Source organism: Colias philodice, chromosome 23, assembly GCF_061535455.1.
Source record: "Colias philodice isolate Cphi_HAF_F1 chromosome 23, ilColPhil1 Martin Lab GWU primary, whole genome shotgun sequence".
Lineage (NCBI taxonomy): Eukaryota > Metazoa > Arthropoda > Insecta > Lepidoptera > Pieridae > Colias > Colias philodice.
Genome location: NC_143108.1, coordinates 5,819,401 through 5,846,585, shown reverse-complemented (window position 1 = coordinate 5,846,585; position 27,185 = coordinate 5,819,401). Strand labels below are relative to the sequence as shown.

At 34.3% G+C, this 27,185-nt stretch overlaps 2 protein-coding genes and 1 long non-coding RNA gene across 5 annotated transcripts in view; 1 reads left to right on the top strand and 2 right to left on the bottom strand.

Moving 5' to 3' along the window:
- LOC149478071 (ABC transporter G family member 23-like) overlaps positions 1-17,396 on the top strand; it is a 72,636-nt gene extending 55,240 nt beyond the window's left edge. The window contains exons 8-16 of the mRNA XM_089709867.1: positions 229-332; positions 1,355-1,476; positions 1,895-2,019; positions 2,340-2,514; positions 3,005-3,108; positions 3,330-3,412; positions 4,578-4,731; positions 5,147-5,345; positions 16,390-17,396. Coding sequence (XP_089565993.1) covers positions 229-332; positions 1,355-1,476; positions 1,895-2,019; positions 2,340-2,514; positions 3,005-3,108; positions 3,330-3,412; positions 4,578-4,731; positions 5,147-5,345; positions 16,390-16,604 — 1,281 coding nt within the window. The 3' untranslated portion in view covers positions 16,605-17,396. The remainder of the gene's footprint in view (positions 1-228; positions 333-1,354; positions 1,477-1,894; positions 2,020-2,339; positions 2,515-3,004; positions 3,109-3,329; positions 3,413-4,577; positions 4,732-5,146; positions 5,346-16,389) is intronic.
- LOC149478072 (uncharacterized) lies at positions 13,251-14,105 on the bottom strand. Its single transcript, XR_016317496.1, has 2 exons — positions 13,745-14,105; positions 13,251-13,491 (listed from the first exon to the last, which is right to left on the bottom strand). It is a non-coding gene; the product is annotated as an uncharacterized LOC149478072 (long non-coding RNA).
- Positions 17,397-20,185: 2,789 nt separating the features above from the next.
- The window catches only part of tws (protein phosphatase 2 regulatory subunit tws), a 44,941-nt gene continuing 37,941 nt past the window's right edge, over positions 20,186-27,185 (bottom strand). For all 3 annotated transcript variants that reach the window (XM_089709928.1, XM_089709930.1, XM_089709929.1), the window contains 5 exons: positions 26,772-26,919; positions 26,511-26,589; positions 26,130-26,257; positions 25,596-25,731; positions 20,186-24,188 (listed from right to left, as the gene is read on the bottom strand). In XM_089709928.1, coding sequence (XP_089566054.1) covers positions 24,063-24,188; positions 25,596-25,731; positions 26,130-26,257; positions 26,511-26,589; positions 26,772-26,919 — 617 coding nt within the window. In that variant the 3' untranslated portion in view covers positions 20,186-24,062. The remainder of the gene's footprint in view (positions 24,189-25,595; positions 25,732-26,129; positions 26,258-26,510; positions 26,590-26,771; positions 26,920-27,185) is intronic.

Sequence of the window (27,185 nt, the reverse complement as noted above, 5' to 3'; positions counted from 1 at the left end):
CTAGCTTCCGCCCACGACTTTGTACGTCCATCCCCGTTTTTCCCCGTTCCCGCAAGAATTTCGGGCAATCCTTCTTAGAGGATGCTTACGTCCTAACATCTACCTGCATGTCAAATTTCAGCTCGATACGTCCAGTGGTTTGGGCTGTGCGTTGATAGATCACTATATCAGTCACCTTTGAGTTTTATTTTATTATATTAGATTTTAACAAAAATTACAAATTTGCAGGTACTCACGAAAAAAGACAATCACATGGAACTGAAAAGTAAACAAAAGGGTCGATATAAAGCTGTGTTTATAAAAAGTATACAACAGTTTTCTAGGCATCCTGGGTAAGTAATAAATTATTGAAAGAAAATGTTAATCGTGTATAGATAGACAAATTTTAATGCATTACAGAATCTGTATAATAAGAGCAATTTGACAGGATTTTTGGGCATTTTTTAATATTCGAAAGTAACCTAGAACTTTAAATAAATACCTACCTACTAATTGATTGGAAACTTCTTAATTGTACTTTTGGAAAATCACTCTCTTAATATTAATGTAATGTCACACAAATTAGAAGGCTTTGTACAAATCTATATAATACGATATAAACTTAAAGAAACTTAATAGTTACAAAATGTTAAAATAGGTAAAACTAATGTTTTACCAATTAAAATGTATAATGCGAATTCAAAAAAATGGCTTGATTATGTTCTGAAATCTGAAACACCACACATTTATTACTTGAATCAATTCATATCAAAACGATGACTTCAATATTTTAAATACGACCTCATTAATAAAATACACATCACTTCAAACTGCATACTTTCCGTAAACCAATTTGGATAGAAACGTGCTCTGATTGATCAATTTTCAGCCTTAGAATTTATAATCCTTTACAAAATGTTTAATATAAGGTCTCTTGATTTATTTCCGGCTTCATAGTTTCCAAACCAAGGACTGAAGTAGTAGTAATTTATTCTTTTGGTGAGATGGTTCTTTACTTACTCACTTACTTACTTACTACTTACTTACCATTGCCTTATAAAATTTAATATAGAGTACGGCGGCACGGAGCGGGTAGTAAAGTTGTTGAACTTAGTATGGGTTAGAGTTTTAAAGGATCATTAATTGCAAGAATTAATTGACTGGAGTACCTCAAGGTTCATTCTTGGGACCGTTGCTCTTTATCATATACATAAATGATATGTGGTTTATATTGACGACTGTTTTGTCCAATTAATAAATAAAAACTTCTCGTGTTAATTCTTCACAAAGTAATACTTAAATATAAATCAAGATTACTATAAATAAACGAATTTTGATTCAGTTATTTATCGCTTTATTGGATCGTTTTTTCCAGAGGGTTAATATTCTCAGTGCTATTCCCGATCATACAAGTGGTAGCATTCTTCAGTGCGGTGGGACACGACCCTAAGGACTTACATCTCGCTGTAGTAAATGATGAAGCTGCTTCTGTACCAAGTATGTTATAATTTTCTAAATGCTCTAAATTCTTATGTGTATACAGTCTATTATGTAATTAGGTAGTTAAAAAATAAACTTGTTCTATTCTAGTATTATTATGCAATATTTTATCGTACCTGTGTCCTTCTTATATTGCATTTGATGGTTTTATTTTAATACTTGGGATCGAAACCCGGAACCTCTTATGAAAAGTGATTACGTAAACCAAGGGCGATATCTGTCGCAATGTAAAGGATACTTAATCTTACTAATAATACCTAATTAAAGCATATCATAAAAACTTCTTGCTTCAGAAGTCAATTAAATTGGACTTTTTCCCAACTTTTTACCACATATTACATTTTCCTCATCTAATAGTAGCATTGTTTAAACTAATTTATATCTAATGAAATTAATTACTTCTAATTATTTGCAGTGGGTATAGATTTATGTAAAAATGATAACCTTACACGAGTATCGATAAATGAAGACGGATCTTGCGACTACTTTATGTTGAGTTGCTGGTTTCTGGACGAAATGGAAAAGCGGAATTTGATGGTGGTAAGTATTATACAAAAACCTAAAAATCCTTTCGTGTATATTTGTGTTTCTAAATATTTAAATTGAATGATGTGAATTTAAATGATAACGAACTTTTACTGTTTCTTCTTTTTACTCATTATTCACTGCCTTTGATTGTTGGCGTATTTTGTAACAATGTTAACGCTTGTAAGAGATTTCACTTAAAAATTATTATGTTCACTATTCCCCTAGCGTGTTATTCCATCTAGCAAAACCTTTATGAAAGTTGAATTTGATATTTTTGGTTTTATGGCATTCAAAATTCAAATGCTTTATCAAATATTTAATTTCCATTTCAGACGTACTACAATACAACAGTCGAAGCTAAAGCAGCTGTAGCAACCCTCCAATTATACGGGGCGTTATATTTCCCAGCTAATTTCAGCCATTCCCTAGCTTTAAGGGTGGCTGATGGCTATGTTGAGGATGATATTGTTGAAGATAGCACTATCAGCGTGTGGCTGGATATGACTGGTGAGTTGGGGTTGGGGATGAGGATATAAGTTAGGATGGTGAGGATTATGAGGATTAGTGAGGATGTTGATGATGAGTGAGGATGATGAGGATGAGTGATTATGAGGCGGATAGTGATGTGGATAGGGATGTGCAAATAATCGTTGAGGCGAATGAGTATAGCTTTGTTTAACTGCTAATTAGATAATGGTGATGTTGATGGTGATGATATGACGGAAGAAATGATGATGGTTATCGTAGTAATAAATGAGTTGATGGTAGAAGTTTCATATGATGATGATAGTGTGATTTGATACGACGAAATATTGTGAAAATGAAAACGATATTAATAAGGACTACTCAAATTAGAAGTGTTTGAAATCATTAATTATTCTTAAATAAATATGTAAGAATGAGGTGGACAAGAGCATGATGATTGCTAATTACCTGCATAAGTTAAATCAATTATAATAAAACTGAAAGATTTGAATATAAAAATCCAAAATTACAGATCATCAAATCTCCAACTTCCTAAAGCGAAGGTTACATAAAACGTACGAATACTTCACGAAAAGGACAATGAATGCTTGCGGGCTTAACGAAGATCTTGTTCAGGTATACTTTACTTCTATTATTTCTTTTATAGAATCTTATCATAATATGGATTTATCTAAAAAAATAAAATAAAACAAAACATAAAGACATCGCTTTTGCACCAATTTAAACTTTGAAATTATTGAAAAAAGTAAAAAAATATTGAATTTGCATTTAGCAGCATTATAATTGATAATAATATCAACATATTTTAATAAAATTAAATAATTTGTTTTCAATAGATTCCAGTCCGTTTCCAAACGCCAATTTTCGGATCAATGGAACCAGAAATGGTCAGCTACATGGCTCCTGGTATCATGGTCACGTAAGTATTTATATTAATATTTCTATACACAAAAATGTATTCAATCATTTAATTTCTAAAAAGTATATTGTGCTTTTCACATACATGTTGAATAGCGAAGGTCCAAGTACATATATACAGGGTGTCCCACTATTGGTATACTAAGCGCGAAGGAACTTGTAGTTTTGCATACACTGATCACGTAAAAAATACTTTAAAAAAAAATTACGTCCAAAATTTTTTGCTAAATTTTTCCTGAAAATCCATGTTTTCTTCTCTAGCTTCGCGCAGCCGGCATATACCGCTTCTCTAATATGAGCATTTTATCTATGAAAACATAATTTTAAACGATAGCTCACGTGCTGGTGGCAAAGTTGGGCGGCTCGCTTGTTATGGGTGTACACATAGAGTTTTAAGAATTCATCTATTTGAAAAAAAAATGCGTCTGGAATTTTTTAATTATTTTTTACGTACTCAGCGTATGCAAAACTATAACCTCCTTTGAGCTTAGTATACCAACAGTGGGACACCCTGTATATCCCTGAAGTACTCTATTACTAATTTTTATTCTATTTTAATTTGTTTTGATCAGTAAGATTTTTGTTAACTGACGATAGTTATTTAGTTGCATAAAGTTATTTGTTGAATTATTACAAACTTAGATTAAAAATTTGTCCATACATCTATTTTGTACACCTTGTAAAAGGCTGGACTGGTATTTAACTCGTATTCGTAGAAAAGCTAAGCTAATAATAGTAAGGATCTGACGTCCGCTAGGCGCTATTTAAACCCCGTCAAACACAACAACAACAAAACAGTATACGTTCTATATCAAACAGCTGATTAGAGAGTTTTCTTATGAAATATAGTCTAAAAGGCGTTGAATATTACTGCCACCAAATAAGTTGTAAATACATATCAATAAATGAGAAATTTTAAAGAATAGAAACTCTACTTATATCATGACCGCAGTGGCTGTAGGGCGGTATAGGTATGTGCTGTGAAGCGGGGTCCGGGTAAGAAAGAGCACGATTTAGAAGTTAGAAAGAAACGGAATGGTCAAATACTTTTACAGCGGCCGCATTAAATAGCGGCAGCATTAAATAGCCGCCGTCAGATCATTACTATTATGTGTTATTAGCTATAGTTATTTTTTACACTCTTTATTCTTATTTCTTATCCGTAGTATAATCTACTTCCTCCCCGCGATCGTTACCTCCACGCTAATGATATCGGACCGGCTGGAGGGCGTGTGGGAGCGCAGCGCGGTGGCCGGCGTGCAGCCGCGCGAGATGCTGCACGTGCACATCGCGCTGCAGGCCGCCGTCATCGTGCTGCAGGTGAGCTGCTGACCCCTCCTGACCCATACTGACTCTTGTAACCCCTTTCAACCCCCGTGCCTGGGTATCGCCTGTTATTATATCCTCTGTGATAACAAAACCGTCCTAAAATCTTGACACTAAGACAACCATGACATCTACAGCTGCTAATCAATTGTTAACATGCCCTAGATTATTAATTTTTCAATATTTATTCCACTGCAGATAACAATATTGATGAATGATAAAATATACTTAGACTTTCTGAATTTGAAAGACTTCCCATAATGTAGTCAAGTGTTCAAAATTTGATTTTTCTTTAATAAAAGTAAAACATTTAATCAATTATTTAAGACATAGAACCTCCAGCAATATTACACAATTTTTTTTGTATGATTTTGTGAAACATATTTTTAAAAATTATTTTATTCCACAGACAATAGAAATGATGGCGCTCGCGTTCCTGGGCTACAGCTTACCATTCAAAGGCTCATTTCTCACTTGTGGCATACTCCTCTTCCTGCAAGGAGTTGGCGGGATGTGCTATGGGTTTTTGTTATCTGTGCTATGTCCGAGCTATACGCTGTCGTTCTTTGTGGCTACGGGAAGCTTTTACCCCATGGTGTTGTTATGTGGTAAGTATTTGTGCCATAATAAAATAAATAAAAAAGCTTTTTATTTCCACACACCTTTAGTTTTACAATATTATTGTGTTAGTAAATTGTAAAAAAAATTTAAATTTGACAGTTATACAAATACAATTTGTTTTAGTAATGTGCCATAAATTATGAGAATTCGATTTTGGGTCAAAGACAAGAAATAAATTAAAAAAATTGTCCTTAGTACTTTTTATGATATGTGTTTTTGTTGCCCCTTTTTAAAATCACATCTTAATTCATATAATTTTCTCAAGTTTTTGATTATTATTCGAAATTACTTAGGTATCTAGAACAGAGAAGTTCTAGATAGAACTACACATTACACTAACAAAAGTGTAAAATAATATTTTATGTAACTCTAATATCATCCATGTTATATTATTTTATCACATGTGACATAATATTGATGTTTTGCATTAAAACAAAACATGTATTATGTGTCGAATAAAACACACAGCGTTGGTGAAGAAAGCTGTCTATGAATCCTATATATCTCTATGAAAAAGGGTCACCTTACCGAATATCGATGGATTTTTCACCTCACTAGCAAGAGCGCGTCCCTAGTATGTCATTTGTCATCGCCAATTTGACATCACCTTTGAAGCGCTGTCATCTGCCTCTGCCGGCATAGCATCTTCATCAGCAAGCAGTAAACTGCAACGCTGTGTGTTTTATTCGACACATAATACATGTTTTGTTTTAATGCAAAACATCAATATTATGTGTCTTTCTAAAACACACAGCGTTGGTGAAGATGTGTTTGATATCTGCTGGTGAAGAAAGACATACAAACGCTATGTTGAAAATAAATTATCTTGTTAATATTGTAATACCTAAGAGTATTAACAACTTAAATTTCATTCCTTTCAGAATGTTAAATGAACCTCTTGTATTGTAAAATAAAGTTATATTTTAAATTCTAAAAACAATACAAGGGGGTTATGTAGCAACAACAAAAATAGTTTTTCTTTCATGTAAGAACTAACCATATATCCTCTAAATTTTAAATTATTCTCCTCAGATAATCATAAGCCAATACTAATGAACTAAGTCTTAGAACCTAAGAACTGATTAATTATTTCTCTGTATCTTTGAAACAAATCAAAGTTCAAATAATAAGATAAAAATAACATTTTAAAAATTATAACTCAAAGGAAGATCAATGTCATCAAGGATAAACAATGGAGCCTCTAAGGCTAAATACTACAGTAAATAACATCTGTATATAAAATAACTATAATAACCAATGTTAACACAACTGTACCTTAAGCATTAAGCATGTTTGTTACACATTGATCGTTACTATGATCTTAAATTAATTACACTGAATAAAATAATTCATTAAACAGTTTAAGGTTACCTTAAAGTAAACCAGACTCACTGGCACTGGCTAAATTGACTGATTGACAGTAAAACTTTATAAAGGCCTGTATGGTCTTTCCATTGCCTCAACGGGTAGGTGCTCTTACCACCTTCTTAAAGCCACTGCTGGACAGGGCTGCTACGTTTACTGTCTTTAAGATCTGGAAGGACCTTATCTAGTCAGAGATAAAGGTTTGTGTTGCAAGCTTTAAGGGTCCGCCCCTTTATAGACAAGAATCAATTATCTACTTTTACGACTGAAAAGTAGTCCTTTGTTACTTGAACCATCCTTTCCACATGGGTCACTGGGCATATTTATGTGTTTGGGTGTCCTCACAACCGACCACCTGATGGATAATGTGTTGTTGTATCCATTTTATATCCAAATTTAGGTCAGGTTATAATCTTCTTTTGCTGTGATAAAAAACTTTATTTTGAGATCTTCAGAAGTCATGTTCATGTCATGAGCTTCTCGGTCTGACCCCAATAATAGCATAAAAGCTCCTGAGGGAACAGGGTCAGCTTGCTTATTATAGACTTAAGCTAATTAAATAGAATCTCTGTGTACTAGATTACAAGGATTTTTTTATTTTTTTTATTAGCATTGCATTCTTTGCATTATGGAAGTCACCTTCTGCTTGGAGGATCATATGTTGGCACTGTGGGGGGGCACCACAACTTAACTGCCCTTTCTCCTTTGTTTTACAATGGGCTGTTTCCTCCCCCCCCCCCCCTTTTTCTGACTGAGCAGTTGGGGGATAAGGCCATTCACCAATGGTCTGAGTGCTCATGACTTCAGGGTTAATAAACATCTATAACCATAATAGTCTTAAGTCTCTTTCGTAGAATAACCCTAAGCCTAAGAATATCTTTAGGCGCTTGACGCCGAGTTGCGGAGAAATGTCCGTATATTATTATTATTTATTATATTAACCATAAGCCACCCTTGGGTGCTATGTATCTGCCCCGGTCCCGGGGTGCGAGGTGCGCTAGTACACTTGTAGGATTACCCTTGGAAAGGAATATTCAGTCTAGGCGTCAGCTCCATCAACGACTGCAGATGTCGCAAAATTCGGAGCGGGCTATGGCAAATACGCCTTGGCACTAAAGCACTCCTTTGGGTAGCGACATGGTCCATATCAGGAGCTTCCGAAATATATTTCCTGTTGTACAAGGTAGGAGAAGCCACTCCGGTACAGGTTGATTTCTTGAGCGGCAATCTAAACCAAAAGCCATTTAGGCGTCCTGGAAGCGTGCCAAGAGTTATCCTAATTTCTCAGCTAGGTAAAGTTACTCAGTTGTGAGAGCTAAGGGAGTTAGCAACCTTTGTATTTTGATTTTTACCTGATTGCTAGCTTGGGCTAAAGGATGTGCGCCCATTTCAATTTGCTCAGAAGCAATAAAGAATTGCATACCTATGTATACTACATATAACTCAGAAATTTTTGTGCCAAGTCCTTTGCTTCCCTCTCCACTTCTCTGACAGGTAAGTACTGTTCAGATGTCCTACTCAGCCCGCATCCGCGGCATCTGAAGTTAGGAAGTGAGAAACTTGTTCTTTACAAAGACATTTCTGTTTATGTTTCTTTTCCACAACTCTTAAGTCTTGTATAGCATGTAGAGGGATAAAGCCTTTCTCTCTTGGTCTGCTGTGAGCGAGACTCTAGAGAAATACCTGGAGGCGACAACTGTACAGTCTGCCACCTCTCAGTGTTAGATGTATAGAACTGTCTGCAACTCTTTATTAGGGCAAGACATGATTACTGTCTACAACAGTATGCTTTATCTTTGAGGCTTCTAGGACTGGCAATAACACAGACATATTTTCTAAAGTGTCATCCATGAGGCACAAGTATCTAGATTTACAATGTACATTTTGTAATTGATGTGCCAAACCTGTTTTCCAAAATCTCTATGGTCTCCGCGACCTGAGAAGTTAAATTGGAACAATCCTTGAAGACAAAAAGATAATTGTCTAACTAGAAAGGTGTGGCCCAATCTGTGGCTTTACTAAAATCTCCATGGTCTCCGAGACCTCTGAAGTTAAATTAGAATAATCCAGGTAGTTTAACTAAATGGGCAGTCTGGAAGAGATCACTGATAAGCGATAAGGTCACCTTATGTGCTATGTATGTTTCCTTTTCTTTTAATATTATGATATGATTATAAAATTTGTAACGGTACATAAAACTGTTAAATAAATAAATCAGAAGGCTGTGACCCTTCTTTTGAGAATCAAGCTTTACCAATATCTTCATGGTCTCCGCGACCTGTGAAGTTAAATTGGAATAGTTCTGGTAGACCAAAAGATAATTGTTTAACTAAACCAGAAGGTACTGGACTTTATGTGGCTGTAATGCCAATCAAGCTTTTCCAAAATCTTCACAGTCTACAGGACCTGTGAAGTTAATTTTGTATTGGTCTTAGTAGACCAAAAGTTAATAGTTTAAATAAAACAGAAAGCGGGCACCTTCAGCCTGTAGGGTCTCCGCGACCCATTTGAAATGGCTGCCATATGCGGGCAGAAAATAGGCCAATGATAACTGATTGTACAAGTCAATTCTGGCTTTATAAAAATTTAATTACCGTTATAACCTGTGATATGTATCAAAATTACCTGGTTAATACCTAGATGTCTCAGGTTGAATATCAACCTGGCGGAGCCATCAGCTTTTATTGCCAGAAGCATTTCTGAATGTAAGTATGGCATATATTTTTCTGGAATTTTCTAAACCATTTCCTTCAGCATCACTAACCATACTAATCATGACTGAGGACACCTTTCTTCAACATATTTTCAGTACATATCTTTGTAGAAGATACAAATAAAAAATACAAAGATCTTGGTCACTTTACCGTTGATATTATAGAATTGTTATCACACCTGAGTGTGTTAATTCTAAGGCAAGCTCTTTCACTTAAGTAAGAAAGGAATTAGAAAAACATCAGTATCATCGGTAACATTATAACTAAGAAAGATATCATTCAACTGTTCGGGGATATGGTAAATATGGGTCCTTGATGATGACAATGTATATAAACATATCTACATCTCCTAATATGCAATGTCTATTTCTTATGATTTTTCAATACTTATTCAAATAAGTACCCATAGAATCAAAGCTTATTCTGGTATCAATTGACTATGAAAACACGCTCTTTATGTTAAGAATTATTTACCATAAACTAGGTAATCTCAACTTGTAGTAATCAGTACCTCATACTGAAAATTGTGTGAGACCATTGTTCACATTATACATTCTATATCATATCTTAAGTAATGTAAAATCTATATGTGACATGTTTGATACATGATAGATATTGAACTTATATTATAATAGTTAATTAACAATTTCTTCTCTTTAGAATATTGTGATAGACAGGTTTTGTACCTATCTAAAATATAAGTACCTCTTAATTGTCTTGAATTAATTGTGTAGTAGTGGGCACTAAGTAGTAGGTACTCACTTTTGTTGAGGTAGTTACAATTGAATGGTCAAAGTGATTGAGATACCTCACTACCTGCTGCTGGGGCTCGTTAGTCATAGGGAATCACGGTCGATTCCATAAACCTAAGTACCTTCTACCTAGGTAGCCTAACGATCTCTCACAATTCTGGTTAAAAGCAATACTTGACACAGTAACCAATGTGCCTGTGTATGATAAAGAAACCCGATGATAATATAGCGATCTCACTATAGGCATGCATTGTGTTTTATTATTAATTACCTACATCTAAATATTGATGTATTTGTGTCAAATACTGTGAAAATATGTATGCCACGTGTTGCATGGAATTCTATGCACGAGTCCGGACATGTTATGACAAGTCTGATTGTACTACTCGACCAAGCCAACTAGACGCTCGGGTGGAATGCGGCCTCCCCGCCCGCTTACCGCCTCAGGTACCGCGTTCGCCTTAGTACGGTTCGCAGCATCGACGCATTCGTACGTTTCGCATCGCTAGTTATTTCTGTACTTTTTATTATTAATCGTTAAAGCTTGTTGTTGACTGTTAAGTTTTTCGTTGTTATTTGTTTAAGTTTTTACTGTGTTGTTATTCATAGACAGCCCTCGAAATGGGGAAAAATAAGACTATTCATAGCGGAGAGCGAACAGTGATATTATTAATATTTTGGTAAAACTGTACATTATAGGGCGTGGAATTTGGGGGTAGTGGGGGGTGGAGAGAGGGGGGGTGGGTACTAGGAACTTCCCCTGTAAAGGGGGGGGCGCGAAAATTAATAGTTTTCGAGATATTTACAAATTAAGTTTTGGTCCGCCTAAAGCAAAGGGGGCGCAAAGTAAGGACTTAGAAAATTTTTGATCTAAAGTGAAAATTGTATAAGTATCATAAAATACATAATTTTTATTCAAAACGCTAAAATAAGCATGTTTTATAAAAAAAACTTTTTCTCCAAAATAAAAAATGGCCGAGATATTCGCCCTCAAAGATTGATGATAAAACCTAACCTAACCCTTTCCCTATCTCCTCATGTCTTTTTTATATTGTCTCAGACACTGCCTTAGCTCCGGCGCTACGGGAAGTGCAGCCCTTCCGCCCTTGCGTGACAAAGCACGGTCGCCCGTACTCCACTTCGCAGCTTCAGCTTATTGGTCGCCTTCGGCGACCAGCCTCAGCCGCTCCGCTCCGCACGGCTCCCGAGCTTTGTCACGGCGGGCGAGGGCTGCTCTCCCTCCGCGCCTCCGGCTTTTTACATACACTCTAGGGGTAGGGCAGACAAGACCACGTGGAATTCGGGGTTGACAGCTTCGGTTCTGTGGCAAGTCTTATGATAATGCAATGCTTATTTTAGCGTAACGTTTTTTAGCTAGATTCGGACTTTCGCAGCTTAATATTGAATACATAATATTCCATCATTGAAAAAATTTACATTTTACAATCCGTCATGTATCTTGGTAATTATCAAGTTTAGAGAAAAAATGCCCCAACAAAACATGCTTTTATTAGCGTAATCTTTACGATAAAACAATAATAAATAGGTGTTATAATGATACCAACTCCATCAAAAATTTTCTAAGTCCTGCGCCCCCTTTGCTTTAGGTATTTTTTTCCAGTTCCACATTGATCTGAAGCAATTAATATTAATTATTACTTTACAATAATAGTTTTCAATACTAGTAATATATTTATATTTTTTGCGCGTCGACGGAGCCCCGCTCCGCGGGGCTCCTATTTCTGTGTAGTTTTTTTTTTTCAAGAAACCTAACCTAACCTAACCTAACGGCTAACCTAACCTAACTTAATTTTTTTTGCGCGTCGACGGAGCCCCGCTTCGCGGGGCTCCTATTTCTGTGTAGTTTTTTTTTAAGAAACCTAACCTAACCTAACCTAACCTAACCTAAAGGCTAACCTAACCTAAACCTAACCTAACGAATTGAGGGTGAATATCTCCGCCATTTTTGATTTTAGAGAAAAGTTGTTCCTATAAAACATGCTTATATTAGCGTTATCTTTACGATAAAACAATAATAAATAGGTGTTAAAATGACACCAACTCCATCAAAAGTCCTGCGCCCCCTTTGCTTTAGTCCAACCCAACTAGCTTTAGTGTTAAAAGGTTATCTAGTAATCCGAATAATCGGACGATTAAATTATTTTATTCATCCGGTAATCGGACGACTATTGTCGAGCCAATTTAATAGGCAACATTTGACATCTATCAATTTTATCTTCATAGGGTGGTAACCTGCTTAAAAACATCGATTAAAGTGAATTAATCGATACGGACTTGAAACATTTGTCAATCGAACTTGAAACACATGTCAACGTAGACAGAGAATCCAATAGACACCGGCAATGCGTGTCGCAGAAAGAGATAAAAAAGAATACGTCACAATATTTAGGGTTACCATGTGAGGGAAAATTTACCCCGCAATTTGTAAGATACAAATCTCTCAATATCATTATTCACATAACATAAGTGGATAATAATGAGATATCCACATTACATACTTACATGTTTATACTAATATTATAAAGAGAAAATGTTTGTAATTATGTATGTACATATGTATGTATGGTTTTCGGAGCGCAGCTAGTATATAATAAACATATTACTTTTAGATGGGTAATACATATTATGTATATACACATACCTATATATTATATAATCCATACTATATAATATTATAAATGCGAAAGTAACTCTGTCTGTCTGTCTGTTACTCAATCACGCCTAAACTACTAAAACAATTTGCATGAAATTTGGTATGTAGATATTTTGATACCTGAGAAAGGACATAGGCTACCTTTTATTGCGAAATATGTACCACGGGCGAAGCCGGGGTGGACCACTAGTATGTATAATATATATCATTATCATAATCCCATATAAAAATGTGTATGTAATGATAATGTAGATGAAAACTCGATTGTTCATTATTTTTTATAAAATAAAATAAAAAAAATAAAAGAATGTTTATTTTCGTAAGTATTAACAGATACACACGTTAATTATATTGACCGACCCGCGAACGCGCAAAAAAAAAACGAAATTTACTTAATAATAATTTATTGTAATAAAAAAATTACATTTAAATTATCTCTAACTTAATTAACTACGTCCCTCCGGTTCAATGTTGGAAGTTGGAACCAAGAGTGTCCATTGTCTTCGGCGGGGCAGCGTCGCGGTGGTGGTGATTGCCGTAATACTTTCTAACCTTCGGTTTTGGTTTCCAATCTGTTCATCCTGTAGCTACAATCCAAATTTGTCGTAAATTATCCGGTTCAGGAAAACTGGAACAAGCCATTGAATATTTCAGATATTTAATTAAATACACACTGCAGAATATATATTATTATTTCCCATAATAGTGGGTAACAATTTGTAGAAAAGTTGGCAACACAAAATTTTTTAGGTTAAAATTTATAATTGTTATTTTTGTGGTTTTTAAACAATGTATTCAAGTCAACAGCACGTGATACACAATATATTAACACGCTGAAATATCATGAAGGCCTATAAACTGATAAAGAGTTGTATACTTACGAGTGAAAAGACAATCCAGGCATTTTCGTTCCACTATCACTTTAATACCCTTTAACGCTACACCGCACCATGGTATTATTTTATAAGGTATTAACAGTAAGTCTAAATCATTAAAAACCAAACATACCATGAATTACGTAACTTAGAACATGTAAAAACTATATTTTTAGGGAAGACGATAGTTAGCTGTCAAACTTTGTTTAGCAAAGTAGGTTTCTTTTCTTGAAAAAAGTGGCACGCTGGGTGAAACAAAAAATTTTATCGTTCTTTCTCATTTCTTTACACAACACCGGCATAAGTTGCTCTTTTTCTTGTGTGAATGCGACATAAACTATCAATTTGTCTATTGGTTTCTCTGTCTACGCATGTCAATAATTTATGATGATTTTTATTCCCAAGTAATCAATGCATTCGATTCTAGATGTCAGATTTCGATTTTTAGAGTAACGTCTCTGGTATTTAAAAATAAAAAAGGTTTATTGACACAAAATTGTAGCGACGTCAGTTCTTTAAATCAGAAATTGTTTATTATGTTTAGAATGGTTTATCAGTAAAATCAAATCCTAAAATTACTTGTATCGGTCATTATTATTATAAATATGTAATCGTAATTGAAAAAAGTTAAGCAAATGTGCAGTTCTAACAAAACGAAATATCATGTTATTCTATGTCGTCGTTCCTATGATACATTGTTGAATTTTGTTGAACTGTCAAATGTTGCCTATTAAAATGGCTCTACTATAATTTATTTTATTCATCCGTTTAGCGGACGACTAGACACTTCGATTAATATTTTTGTTAAATTATAAATTGCGAATATTAATAATTTTATTTTATTTAATCTATTTTACAAAAACTATACTTAATAATAATTATTTTTAATGTTGTTGTTAAAAAATATACAAATTTCATAAATAAAATTTAAATTATAATATTTTTTTTGTTAGATAGAAATGTTTTACCTGAAATGAAATGCGTTTGACAATCGCTGTAGGTCAATTTGACACTGTCATAACAGTAAGTTCGCGTTTCAAAGATAAAATGGAGTAAAATTTTCCGATTTTCAAAAATTCGTGACTCAAAAACAAAAAGTTTTCGCGCTGTGAAATTTCAGATTTAGGTTCCATAGGACAATAGCTAACCACAAAAAAAATTACGACTCTCAACTCCACGCCCTATAATGTACAGTTTAGCCAATATTTTTTTTTTGCTATCTGTACCCGAGACATGGGCGGGTGACGTCACAGTTGAAAAGGGTCTAGTTGGCTTGGTCACGTAGTACTTACGGAATTTCTCGTCTCCCGGTCTCTTGGGCAGTGACGAACCATTGCTTCTCTCGTCCTCCGAGGACGAAAAAGAGTTCCCGCCACTATTATACATACCAAAGCACCGGTTTTCGAATTTTCTTCCGACAACGTGGTCTTTTGTGTTTCGTATTGGAACTAATTCCGTTCCTAAACCAATTACTACTAAAATTTAACGCTTTATGTGTTTTATTAGGGTAAAAGTAACTTAATCTGATCACTTTTACTAGAGATAAATACTAATTATATTCTGCGCGATGTTATTGCGCACGAATTCATAAACGCTATGCCGGCAGAGGCAGATGACAGCGCTTCAAAGGCAGTGTTGCCAGCAAGACTAACATAAAATTTGCTAAATGGCTGTTAAAATTTTGCCAAAATTTTGCTAAAGGATTTATAATTAAGCTAAATATTTTGCTAAAAATTTTTAATGTCAAATAAAACGACATTTTACTTAAAATTTTATTTATCCAACACATTTATTTACACATAATATGTAAATAATGACATCATAAATAATAACATCTCTTATTCGAGTGTGTTATTATCAAATAAAATATTAATATCTTGGTCTTCATCCGCAGCCGATAATGTTGACGTAGACGTGGAAGCCTCATTGCCAAGACTATATATTTCCTTGGTGCCTATAGAGCGCAGTACATTATCCGGAACTGTGTAAGAGTAGCAGCATTTTCCTGCCCTCTTTAGGTCGAATCTTATGTATAAAATGGCATTTAAAGTTTTTACCGACAAACGGTTGCGAAGCTTAGTTTTGACGACATTCATTTGGCTAAAAACACGTTCTATTTCCGCGTTGGAATGTGGTAGTGATAATAATGATATTGCCAGCTGTGATAAATCTGCAAAAGGGTTATTACCAGCTGCGTCTTTATAATCCATTACTTCATTCCAGAATTCCAAGGTGGAAGTTGTGCATGTCCATGAAATGTCGACTAAATTTACGTATGCAAGGTAGCAAAACTGTAGTTGGTTTCATATGGTTTAACTTTTATTATATAATATTTTATATGCTAAAAAATAAGCTATATGCTAGACAACACATAAAAATGCTAAACAATGTAAAAATATGCTAAATTTAGCATAAATTATGCCAAATTGGCAACACTGTTCAAAGGTGATGTCAAATTGGCGATGACAGATGACATACTAGGGACGCGCTCTTGCTAGTGAGGTGAAAAATCCATCGATATTCGGTAAGGTGACCCTTTTTCATAGAGATATATAGGATTCATAGACAGCTTTCTTCACCAACGCTGTGTGTTTTAGAAAGACACATAATAATTATTAATAAAATCTTAATTACAATTAATCTGTTTACAGGTATCCTATGGCCGCTAGAAGCGATGCCGGTCGGTCTCCGCTATATTTCATTAGCATTACCTTTCACAATTCCTTCCAAAACGCTCAGAGATTTAATGGAAAAAGGATCTAGTATCACAGAATTTAACGTTTATTTCGGCTTCATTGTCACTTTATTCTGGATTGGAATTAGCCTTTCGATATGTTTCCTCAAACTAAAGTTTAAGAAATCGTAAAATAATCTGTATTTTAGGATCAATTTGACATAATATGTATCGTTTATAGTCTGTGAACAATTTTAATCTACTTAAATTTCCTGGTTAGCCTGTGGTTTATTTTGACAGTTCGAGAATCGAGTGATACATTTTTTGTAATATTTTTTTTTTTATTTTAAATGGGTTTTGAATTTTGCCATAGGCAGGCAGTGGTGGCATGCGTTTGGAAGATTTTAGCATTTAAATAGGAATAAGGAATTGAGTTAGATCGAGTTGCTGTAAATAGCTTTTGTAAGAAAACTTTGTATTTTCAATTAAATTGAAAATGTATTTTTATAAGAATGTACTGAAATGAACTGTTAAATATTTGAAATTCTTGTAATAAGTACTTAGGTTTATATATTTTATCCGTATTATTTGATATGGAAACATACTAAAATGTGTCCTTTTGAACTTGTATGTGTTTTATATGGTTGTTATTTTGAATAATATGTAAGATGTAATATTATAGGTATAGGTAGGTACATTTTTCATGACAATAAAAAAGTTATCAAAAAAAATTAAAAGCATTACATACCTATTACTTACTTTGTATTGTGATGTATTTTTAAATAAAACGGCATTTAACGATTAAGTTTAGCTTTGAAAAGAAAAAAATGTCACGAAAAGCATTGCTCAAATAGGTAAATAATTAGAAACGACATATTGATGAATTAATAATAGTTTATTTGTAAAAATATTGCAGATGTAAGGGTCTTGTGATATTCATTATGTGATTTAGGGGTATTTATGAATAAATACTTTTTTATAATACCTGTGTCTTTTATTTACTTTGTAACTTTCCAAGTCTAACATATTATCATTATAGATGAGCTCCCAAACGAATCACAGGCTTTGATGAGTGATGACCATTGAGTAATCAGTAAAGTAATACCCGTAAAACCTTGGGAAATACCTTCCTACTTTCGGAATCATACGAATCGAATGATATTAATTATTAGTATAGGTTTTTCCTACCAGCGCCATCTATTGGCTCTTTTCTTTCTTAGATACATTTTGGCCTTCAATTGAATGGTTTCGATTCGATAATCGATTAAACACTGAATTCGTACAACCACACAACAGCAACGTTGAGCACGCTGCACGATCGGACTCACAGACATGTATCAAGATCGGACTGTTGTTCAAAATTTATTTCGAGCGAAAAATCATTGAGTTACTAATTACTATGTTATGCGAAAAATTCGATTTGATGTACGTCGATATGGATAATACAAAAATGTTTTTGATTGCAAATCGAGGTTGAATCAAAATCTAATTATTGAAAACATTAAAATATGTAGTGCAACCGGGGTATTGTACAGTGTACACTATCGTCTATCCCCATAATAAAAGTGAAGGTTTTGAATAAAGTATTGACTGAATAACTTTTTAGCTTGTCTCAGAAATCAGAATACATATTATTATTATAATACAGGGTATCCCGTAAGTAGTGGACCAACGGGCTATGGGGAGAAGAGGGACTTATTATCTAACAAAAATACTAAAATTTATTGTCCTAGACCGTAAAGTTTTTGATTTACCTATGCTTTATTTTCAAAATTTGATAAAAATACCACATAAGCTTAACATGAACTTTTACCATTTCTGTTTTGATTTTATGCTAAATTTTTTGTTCAAAGGTGTGAAAGGGATAAATGTCGTAATAAACTGCTTCTACGTCAGTTTATTTAACCTCCTAAGGACCAAGCTAAAAAAATCCTATTCTGCATTACCACCCATTGTTCTCACCTGAGTACATAAAAATACAACAGACCTGCCACCCAATGGTATTTTTTTGTTTTTTTTATTGTTAGAGTTAAAATTTACTTGTGGGATTTTTTATCTGTGTAAAATATAGTTTATAGAATACATTTCTGAAAAAAAAAACTCGATTTATTTTGTTCCCATGTGATCACATCAGACCTAAGTGAATCCAAAAATTTTTTTATTAAAATTAGGTTTTACTTGTAGATTTTTTTATTTACTTATGTTATAACATATGAGATCATACAATAACCTCTAAAAAGTATACAAAAGAATTAAAAACAGTTTTTCTTAAATTCTAAATGTGTAAGTTTACTACATATTAGGTAATAAAATATCTAAACTATCTGAACATATGTTAAAAAAAGGAATAAAAACATTGGAAGTACAATATTAGGAACTTGAAATATCAATGAGCTAACTAAAAATCGATTCGGAAACAAATGGTGGGCCTCCTAAGTCTTCATCACTAGGAATAAAATCTCCGTCAGTCGGCTAGGAAATCGATGATATTATCGTCACGAATAACTGAAAAAATAAGGAAGATAACTGTTTATTTTGATTGCAATAGTAATTCCTGTTGACAGTTTAAATAAATAATAATCATAAAACATGACAATTATACTCAAAATTACTGTAAAACAACAAAATAAATTATTAACTAATTAAATGTTTTATAGTCATTGACTACCAATGTCTTCAACTGAGTACAAAAAAAATGAAAATAATGTTGTAAGTAACGACCAATGTTCTCACATGATCACATAAAAATTATCCGTGAATTTAAAAAATACAATATGAATTGTTTCGTTAAATTTAATTAAAATACGTTCCTGTACTGTTTTTACTATTTATTTTTCAATACCAAATGAAAATCAAGTGAGAGATTAATATGATAATTAACGATTTAACTTACCTCTGTTACGTTGACCAGCCATTTTAAAAACTTGAACTAAAGTATTTTAAAATTCTGTGATTGGATAACCCATTTACCTACCAAACCTAATAGTTCAATTCAGCCAATCGCGTTACACAGTGATCATAGGCAGAAAAGCGCGGTATTTTTTAAGATATTTCGAATTTTCGATTTTGTCATCGGATGAGGACGGTGGTTGGTAATTTAGTTAAAAATTTTTGGTGCTTTGGGTGGTAATGGTGATGGTGTTTATGTACTTATATGAGGCCATTGGTCCTTAGGAGGTTAATAATTATGTATTCTAATTTTAAGATGCTTGGTAATATGAATTTGCTGGGCGTCATGTCTGCACAATGATAGATCTGATATTTTAGTTTTATAGCAGTCGAAAATTATCAAAAAATTTGTTAAATAGAAAAAAGTATACCTATAGATAGCTAGGTATCTCTCTGAATCTTATCAAATTTTATGAAAAAATACTAACTATCAGAGTGTTATTCGGTAAATATGTATATAGAATTCTAAGAATTTAACGATTCCAGCATTATTCGAATCGGTTGAGTAATTTTAGAGATAATTTCTAATGAACTAGTTAAAAAATCCCTTAAAAGTTTCAGTGCAAAAATAATAAAGGCTATATAATAAAGATTTTGATTCACATAAAAACTAATATTTCTGTACTGGCTGTTCTAATACTGTACTATATTAATTGGTTGTATATTTTGTAAGTTGGATACTAAGCATTTCAATAAAAGAGTTGCAAAAATAAAAATGGGATAAATTTGGTATTTGGAATATTATATATTTGGTTATAGGTATATTTTGCAAGAGTAAATGGGTATGTAGTAGAAACAATACTGGGTAAATAAAACAAATTCAATTCAGATATAAAAATTTATATTATAGGAAATATTTTGGATTCAACAACACTGCCGGCACCGCGCGCCCGCCCCGCTCATGGCACAACACTACAACATTATACGTTTCGATTCGCGCCGTAACTGTCATCGAATAACTTTAAAGCGCCATAACCGTAACAGCAAGAACATCACTTACCACGCGAATCGATAAAACGTCAAAACGGGCGCGCGCACTATTCGTTGTGACACTAAATACGACCCAATACAAATGAAATTTCTCATATCACATGACTGTTGATCCATCGAGCATGAAAGAAAAAACTTTTTTTTTTTGTAGTAATCACTGTTCGCATTCACAGTTTTTGCCTAACTAACCTAGACTTAAACTAACACGCATCTCTCACACACCGCACGTACGTTGTCTATACTACATTTTTTTTACATCGGGGGGAGGGGGTCGGAGTCAATTCCTATGTTGCTTTCGAAGCATTATAAAACTTAGCTGCGAAGGCATATTTTTTTTCACGATAATTATCACACATTTATCACTATCTATCAGCCAATATCGTAGCGGACAGCATAATGTTACGCTTAAATTACGACGCGTTCGGAATTGACCTTGGCCCCGAACGAAAACTAACTCGCTCCGACCGACACCGGACTAACTCCTTAAAATTATACAATAAAAAGGCTTACAAAAAAATTCATTACGAATATCGATGAACATAATTTTCAACACGAGTACAAACTGTATATAATAAACTGTACAATACAATAATACAATTGTGACGATATTTTTTTTATTACTTTATTATTCAGGCCTCCATTCGTTCTTACGCTTATTTACATTATTCTCGCTCTCAATATTCCAAGCTTCGAGTTATAAACAATAAGTAATTATGCCCGATTAATCCCATGATACGAAAGTGATTTGATATTTATTACACGCCTTATGCGTAATTAAAACAGTGTTCTTATATTTTCAAAAACATAACACGACCACCCTCTTTATTCTAATGAAGACAAATGTTATCGAGGGTAGTTGGAAAACATTCGTTCACTCACGAGTTGCACAACAAAAAACGTTCACAAAATAATAATAAAAAAAAAATAGATAATAATAATAAATAAAAAGGTTTAACAAACATCTACGTCCAGTAAGGCACGGGCCCTGACACTGCTACTTCACTTATTACGTATACGAGTCCTTGTCAATTAAAGTTAGTACTAAATCTTGGAATATAACGGGCGGTTCTCTTTTACTATAAAATATTATTTCAAATACCAAATTAAAAGGCAAATAAATCAAGTTAAAAAAACTGTTTACAATCAAAAGTTATTCTGCTTTTATACAATTATATTCACTTTATTTACTAGAATTTAAATACAATATGAGTTCCATACTAATTTATAAGCAAAAAAAAACTATTTTTAATACAAGAACCACCCGTTTTCACACAGTTCTCAAATCACCTCACAACAACTAAACGCTACGGTATTCCGTGTTTATGAAAATATCTTATTATTACTTCGATACTAACTAATCTCGGTGTCAACTAGTGACTTGAAAAAATAAATTAAAACCTTAAGTAGAAGCGCATTGAGATGTTATTCAATTGAAATTCACTAACGATTTAAAATTTAAAAGAACTCGGTTTGACAATAATTTGACGAGAGAAAAAAAAGGAAATTACATACAAAAAAGCTATATACATAAACTACAATATGTGTATCATTATTGGTCTTTTAGACCGTACGTTTGTTAAATTCGCGCTTATAATAATAATTAATTTGGGCACAGAAGAATCGTCCTGCCGGTTGCGCCATTGCGTTTTCATTTATTGTAAGAAATATTGTACGATATAGCCATTTTTTAATTAAACATGGATTCCATTTAGGCCCATAAGCCGGTGGTAACGACACAAATCATTTTGGTTATATTTTGTTCGTAATATATCATCTGTAGGATTGTTGCAATACTTTCATAATTCTATATTATCTGTGACCTACACAATATTTTTTTAAAGAAAAAGAAACCGCACTTTTTGAACGTAATCTTGCTGATGCGTTGTGAAAAAAAATACTTAAATAAACTGTGTCTGTGTTTTTCAATATACCGACGAAAAATCAAATGTATTTGGGAATTGTATGAAAAAATTGCAACTACCCTACAAAAACAACAACTAACAAGTTAATATATTCGATTCACCTACTTATTCTATAATAAAGCGTTACGGCTATGAAGAGCCTGGGGTATGGACTATATTGTAATTTCGGACGCAAAAAACGAAGCATTATTATGGCGTTTATTTTTTTAATCTTTTTCCTATATTAACCTCTGTACTGAGTTTCGACTATTAGTTGAAGGAAAATTTGGAAAAAACGGAAAAAAAATAGTCTAAATGCTAGGTTTTTAATGATAAAACTTTTTATAGCGAATGCCAACGCTGTTAAGGGAATGTTACAGCCTTTGAAATAATTTCACTTTTAAATCACGTTAGAGCTTATTTACTTATTTACTTTTTCATAAACAAAATAGTTTGGAACAACTTTTGATATTCGTAATTCCAATTAAAAATAACATATTTGTCTGTTAAATAAAGTTTTCATTTAAACAATAATCATTTTGAAATTTTTCCAATACTTTAAGATCTTCCGAAGAACACGACACCATAAAAAAACACAGAAATCTACAATTTTCATACGATTCAATTCTATTTCAAATTAAATTCTTACAAATTTGAGTCCTTCAAAAGATCATAAGGCATCACATATTAGATCGGCAGTTATTAAGCTATTGCATAGCTTCTATCGCGGGCCTTGAGCGCGGGGACCGAATCCAGAAATTCCGTAACAAAAAAACCTCACGCTCCCCACGGGGACGGGCGCGGAGGTGTGGCTTGAAGGCATAGCATGCAATAGCTTTACCGCGGCAGTCCCCGAGTGACACATGTCTTTTTATTTATACTAATTAATCGCTCATCTCTTCTTTATATCAATATTACTCTTATACAGAGTGTTTATAATGGAAATAATAAAAACAGAATATTCTAACGCCGATCCAAACTGTGCAAGCGGACTATACAGGGTGATTTTAATACTTGAACAAACATATTGACGTTGTGTTATTTTTTTTGTTACGTTAACTCGATGACATATTAGTTATAACAAGCTTGTGTCTAGGAAAAGTAAAGCTGTTAAAAATTTAGTATACAGGATGTTTTTTTCCGGTCTACTTTATAATGTTCATATGTATCGAGATGACGCTACACAAATGCCAATATAAATTAAACGTTATATGAGTGGTAGAAAAAGGAACGGTATACAGAATGTTCACAAACTCGAATTGAAAGAAACCGGCATTACTATACAGAATGTTGTTTCTAAATCAAAACTAAACTGGCATTATTACACAGAATGGTGTTTCACAAACTTGACAAAAAAGCGGCAATATTATACAGGATGTTGTTTCACAGACTCGACAAAAAAATCGGTGTTGTTTTTTAAAAATAAACCGGCATTAAACAGGATGTTTCACAAATAACACAGGGTGTTCACAAACGAACTCGAACTCGTATCGAGTTATACACAGGCTATACAGGATGAAAGGTAAGACGTCAGACGAATTTAGACAGGAGCTTCTACTCATGAAACTGAACAACTTTTGTTCTACAACTTTGCTGAAAAAAATTTGGACTTTGTATGGAAATCGGTCAGCTGATTAGCGAAGTTTCCTTACAAAGTCCAAATTTTTTTCTACGAATTCAGCAAAGTTGTAGAACAAAAGTTGTTCAGTTTCATGAGTAGAAGCTCCTGTCAAAATTCGTCAAACGTCTTACCAGTCACCCTGTATATGCTCTATATGCTCTATATGCCCAGTACAGAGTGTTGGCTGCGCTAAAACTTGTCCTGAAACAGGAACAGATTGTTGGTCGCCGCTACAGCTATAACACTCTCGTGTGGATGCCACGCAGTATGGAGGATCTTCTTGTTGAAGTCCAGACAGTCGACGCTTATTTCGTCCTGAAAGGGAATGGGGATATGTTAAAATCCATACTAATATTATAAATGCGAAAGTAACTCTGTCTGTCTGTCTGTTACTCAATCACGCCTAATCTACTGTACCAATTTTCATGAAATTTGGTATGGAGATATTTTGATACCCGAGAAAGGACATAGGCTACTTTTTATCCCGGGAAAATGACCAAATCCCTGAAATCCCACGGGAACGGGAACTATGCGGGTTTTTCTTTGACTGCGCAGGCGAAGCCGCGGACGGAAACCTAGTGTGTAATAGAATTAACAGTGAATACTTGTATATCTTGTATAATAATGTGTAGTATAGTAGCAGATGGTTAAGTGTAGGATGAAAGAATTAGCAGTGTATGGCATATTATGTAAAGTGTAGGCGTATACGTTGCAATGTAAAATGTCGAACTGTCCGAGTTTTGTAATTGTAAGTTGAACGGTACGTTACTTAAAGTGTAGCATGTACAGCGTATGTATATACGTATGCCTGTCCTCGTGGGTTATAAGCGTCGTTTTCTTCGACGTCGTCCAAGTATAGCGCGTTGCAAGCATTGAGATATACATATGGAGACGACACCGCCTACATCACTTATGTTCCGCTCACCATAAGCCATATGGCTGCACGCTCATTTTTTATTTGTTTTAAAGTGAAACGCATCAAATATGCCTTCGTGTGTGTTATGATATTGCACAAATAATACGGAAAAGTGACTAAAACCTAACTAGATAATAATTTTTAAAACTTAGTTAGAGCAAAAAAATGGCGAACAGATTTTGTTCGTGGTGTCTCCTCCTTACGTAGTAATATTATCTCAATGGTTGCAAGAGCTGCATGTCGCACTACAGGGGTGACCGCGCACTGCAGGCTCGAACTACAAGGCAGAGCGGCGCGCACCCACCTTGCTGCCCCTCGCGCGACGCCCAGCGTCAGCTCGCACACTAGAGCTGCATGCCGCACTACAGGCACACCCCGGACACTCCGTACAAAATTACCGTTTTGACAGTCACACTGTTGAGACTGCAAATGTGTGTGTTAACGCTTTAAGGTTGGCATATATTTTGTGACTAGCGTAAATAAAATTCGCGTTTTTCTGATGAAATACATCCGTAAACAGCACAATACCTAACCATTTTCTACGAAAAACGATAATCACAAATCCAAAATAATAAAATTACTTTAAGTCAATTTGATTAATGTTGTCAATCTTCGTTGCGTATCGTCCTTGCAGAAAAATGTGGACCATTTTTAGCCTGATCGTGCGGGGTGAGGTAAGTGTTTAATTTTGGCGGGAGGCGGAGAGTGTCCGTTCTGTAGCGTTTAGCTACTATTATGTATTCTGTGCTACAGGGGTGACCGCGCGCTGCAGGCTCGAACTACAGGGCAGAGCGGCGCGCACCCACCTTCTTCCTCTTGGCGGTGGTGGCGACGCGGCGCGCGCGCAGCGGCTGGCGGGGCCGCGCGGCCGCCTCGCGCGACGCCTCCAGTGTCAGCTCCCCGCGCCGGCCGCCGCCACCGCCCCCGCTGCGCTCGAATATCCTGCAAACGTTATAAAAACACATTAAAATTAACCAATTCGTATAAATAACCATTTTTACGGCAGAACCGTATATAAAAAAAGACGGGTTGCACTCCAGGAGTGCCGGCAGAAGTGAAAACTTGATTATTAACGTTGAGCATGTTTGATATCCATCCGTCTTACGCTTTTTCGATCAGGTCACGTGTCCTGACGCGAGTTTAAGATTTTATACCCATTACAGAAAAAGTGCAACGCCGCTAAAGAAGTTTTCCCTTCAAAAAAACACAATTTGAAAACAAAAGTGTTCCTTCCGAACCGTGGTGTGATGGTCAAAGTCTTTTTACCACCTAAAATGCAACCCAAAAACAAACCGCGTCCTTCAACCCACAAACAAAACAGTACAAAACACAAACACTACCTAAAGAATCCATTATAAGAGCCCGTCATGAGCCTCTGGTCGTCCCCACTCCAACAGCACTCAAACTTGTCGAAGATGCAGTCGTTTTCATACAGCGAACACAACTTTGATCTGAGGTATTCATGCACCTGAGAAATACAATTGGGTTTTAAAATAACACAATAATAAGCTTATTTAGTTGTATTTTATAAATTAATTCCAATTTATGACAAATTATGTATATAGGTAACTATGGTTTGTTTGATAAAAAAGTTATAAGTACCAGAATATACCAAAATTGTTTTAAAAAAATTACAGCTGTTTACTTGTTTTAGTAATAAGCTAAAGAGGATTTTATTTTCCTTAAATGCTATGAACTAAGTAAATAACTTGAACACTTACTGGATATGTTTCTACAGGTTTTGTTTCCATTCTAAGATCCCATACTTTTAAACCTAAATAATCTCTAGACATCATGTATCTGAAACAGAGAAAATCAAATTTGATTACACAAGTTTGATACATAAAGAGAGAGTTAGAGCAAGAGCATTCTTTCGTGATCTTTTTGTGTAAACGAAAACTCAAGTTTTCGTTTACACAAAAAGATCACGTTTTACAAACATTTTATGCATATTCCTATCCATCGAATATCCCAAGTCTCACCTGCCCGAGTTGCTCAGCTTGACGTCGCTGATAGAGGATATGATCTCGGAGAAGAAGGACCTCGCGTGCGGGTCCTCCGGCTCCTCGAACAGCTTCGCGTGCCGGTCGCACAGTGCGGCCGCGCGCATGTCGCACAGCCTTATTGTACCTAAGCATTTTACAAATATTAGTTATAGATATTGATCCATTCTATAATACCGTAGAACATTTTTTTGTTAATTTTTAATCACATGAAAATCACCTTCATCCCGTCCCCGCACTACGCCTGCTCATTGTATTAAGCAGTATACCTACTATTTTCTGTAGATTGACACTTTTAAAAATTCGTTATATCTTTTGAATAGAATATCCAATTTTTTTAATTTAAAATGTATTTTGCTGGTATTGAAACAAACTATAATATAACATCATTTA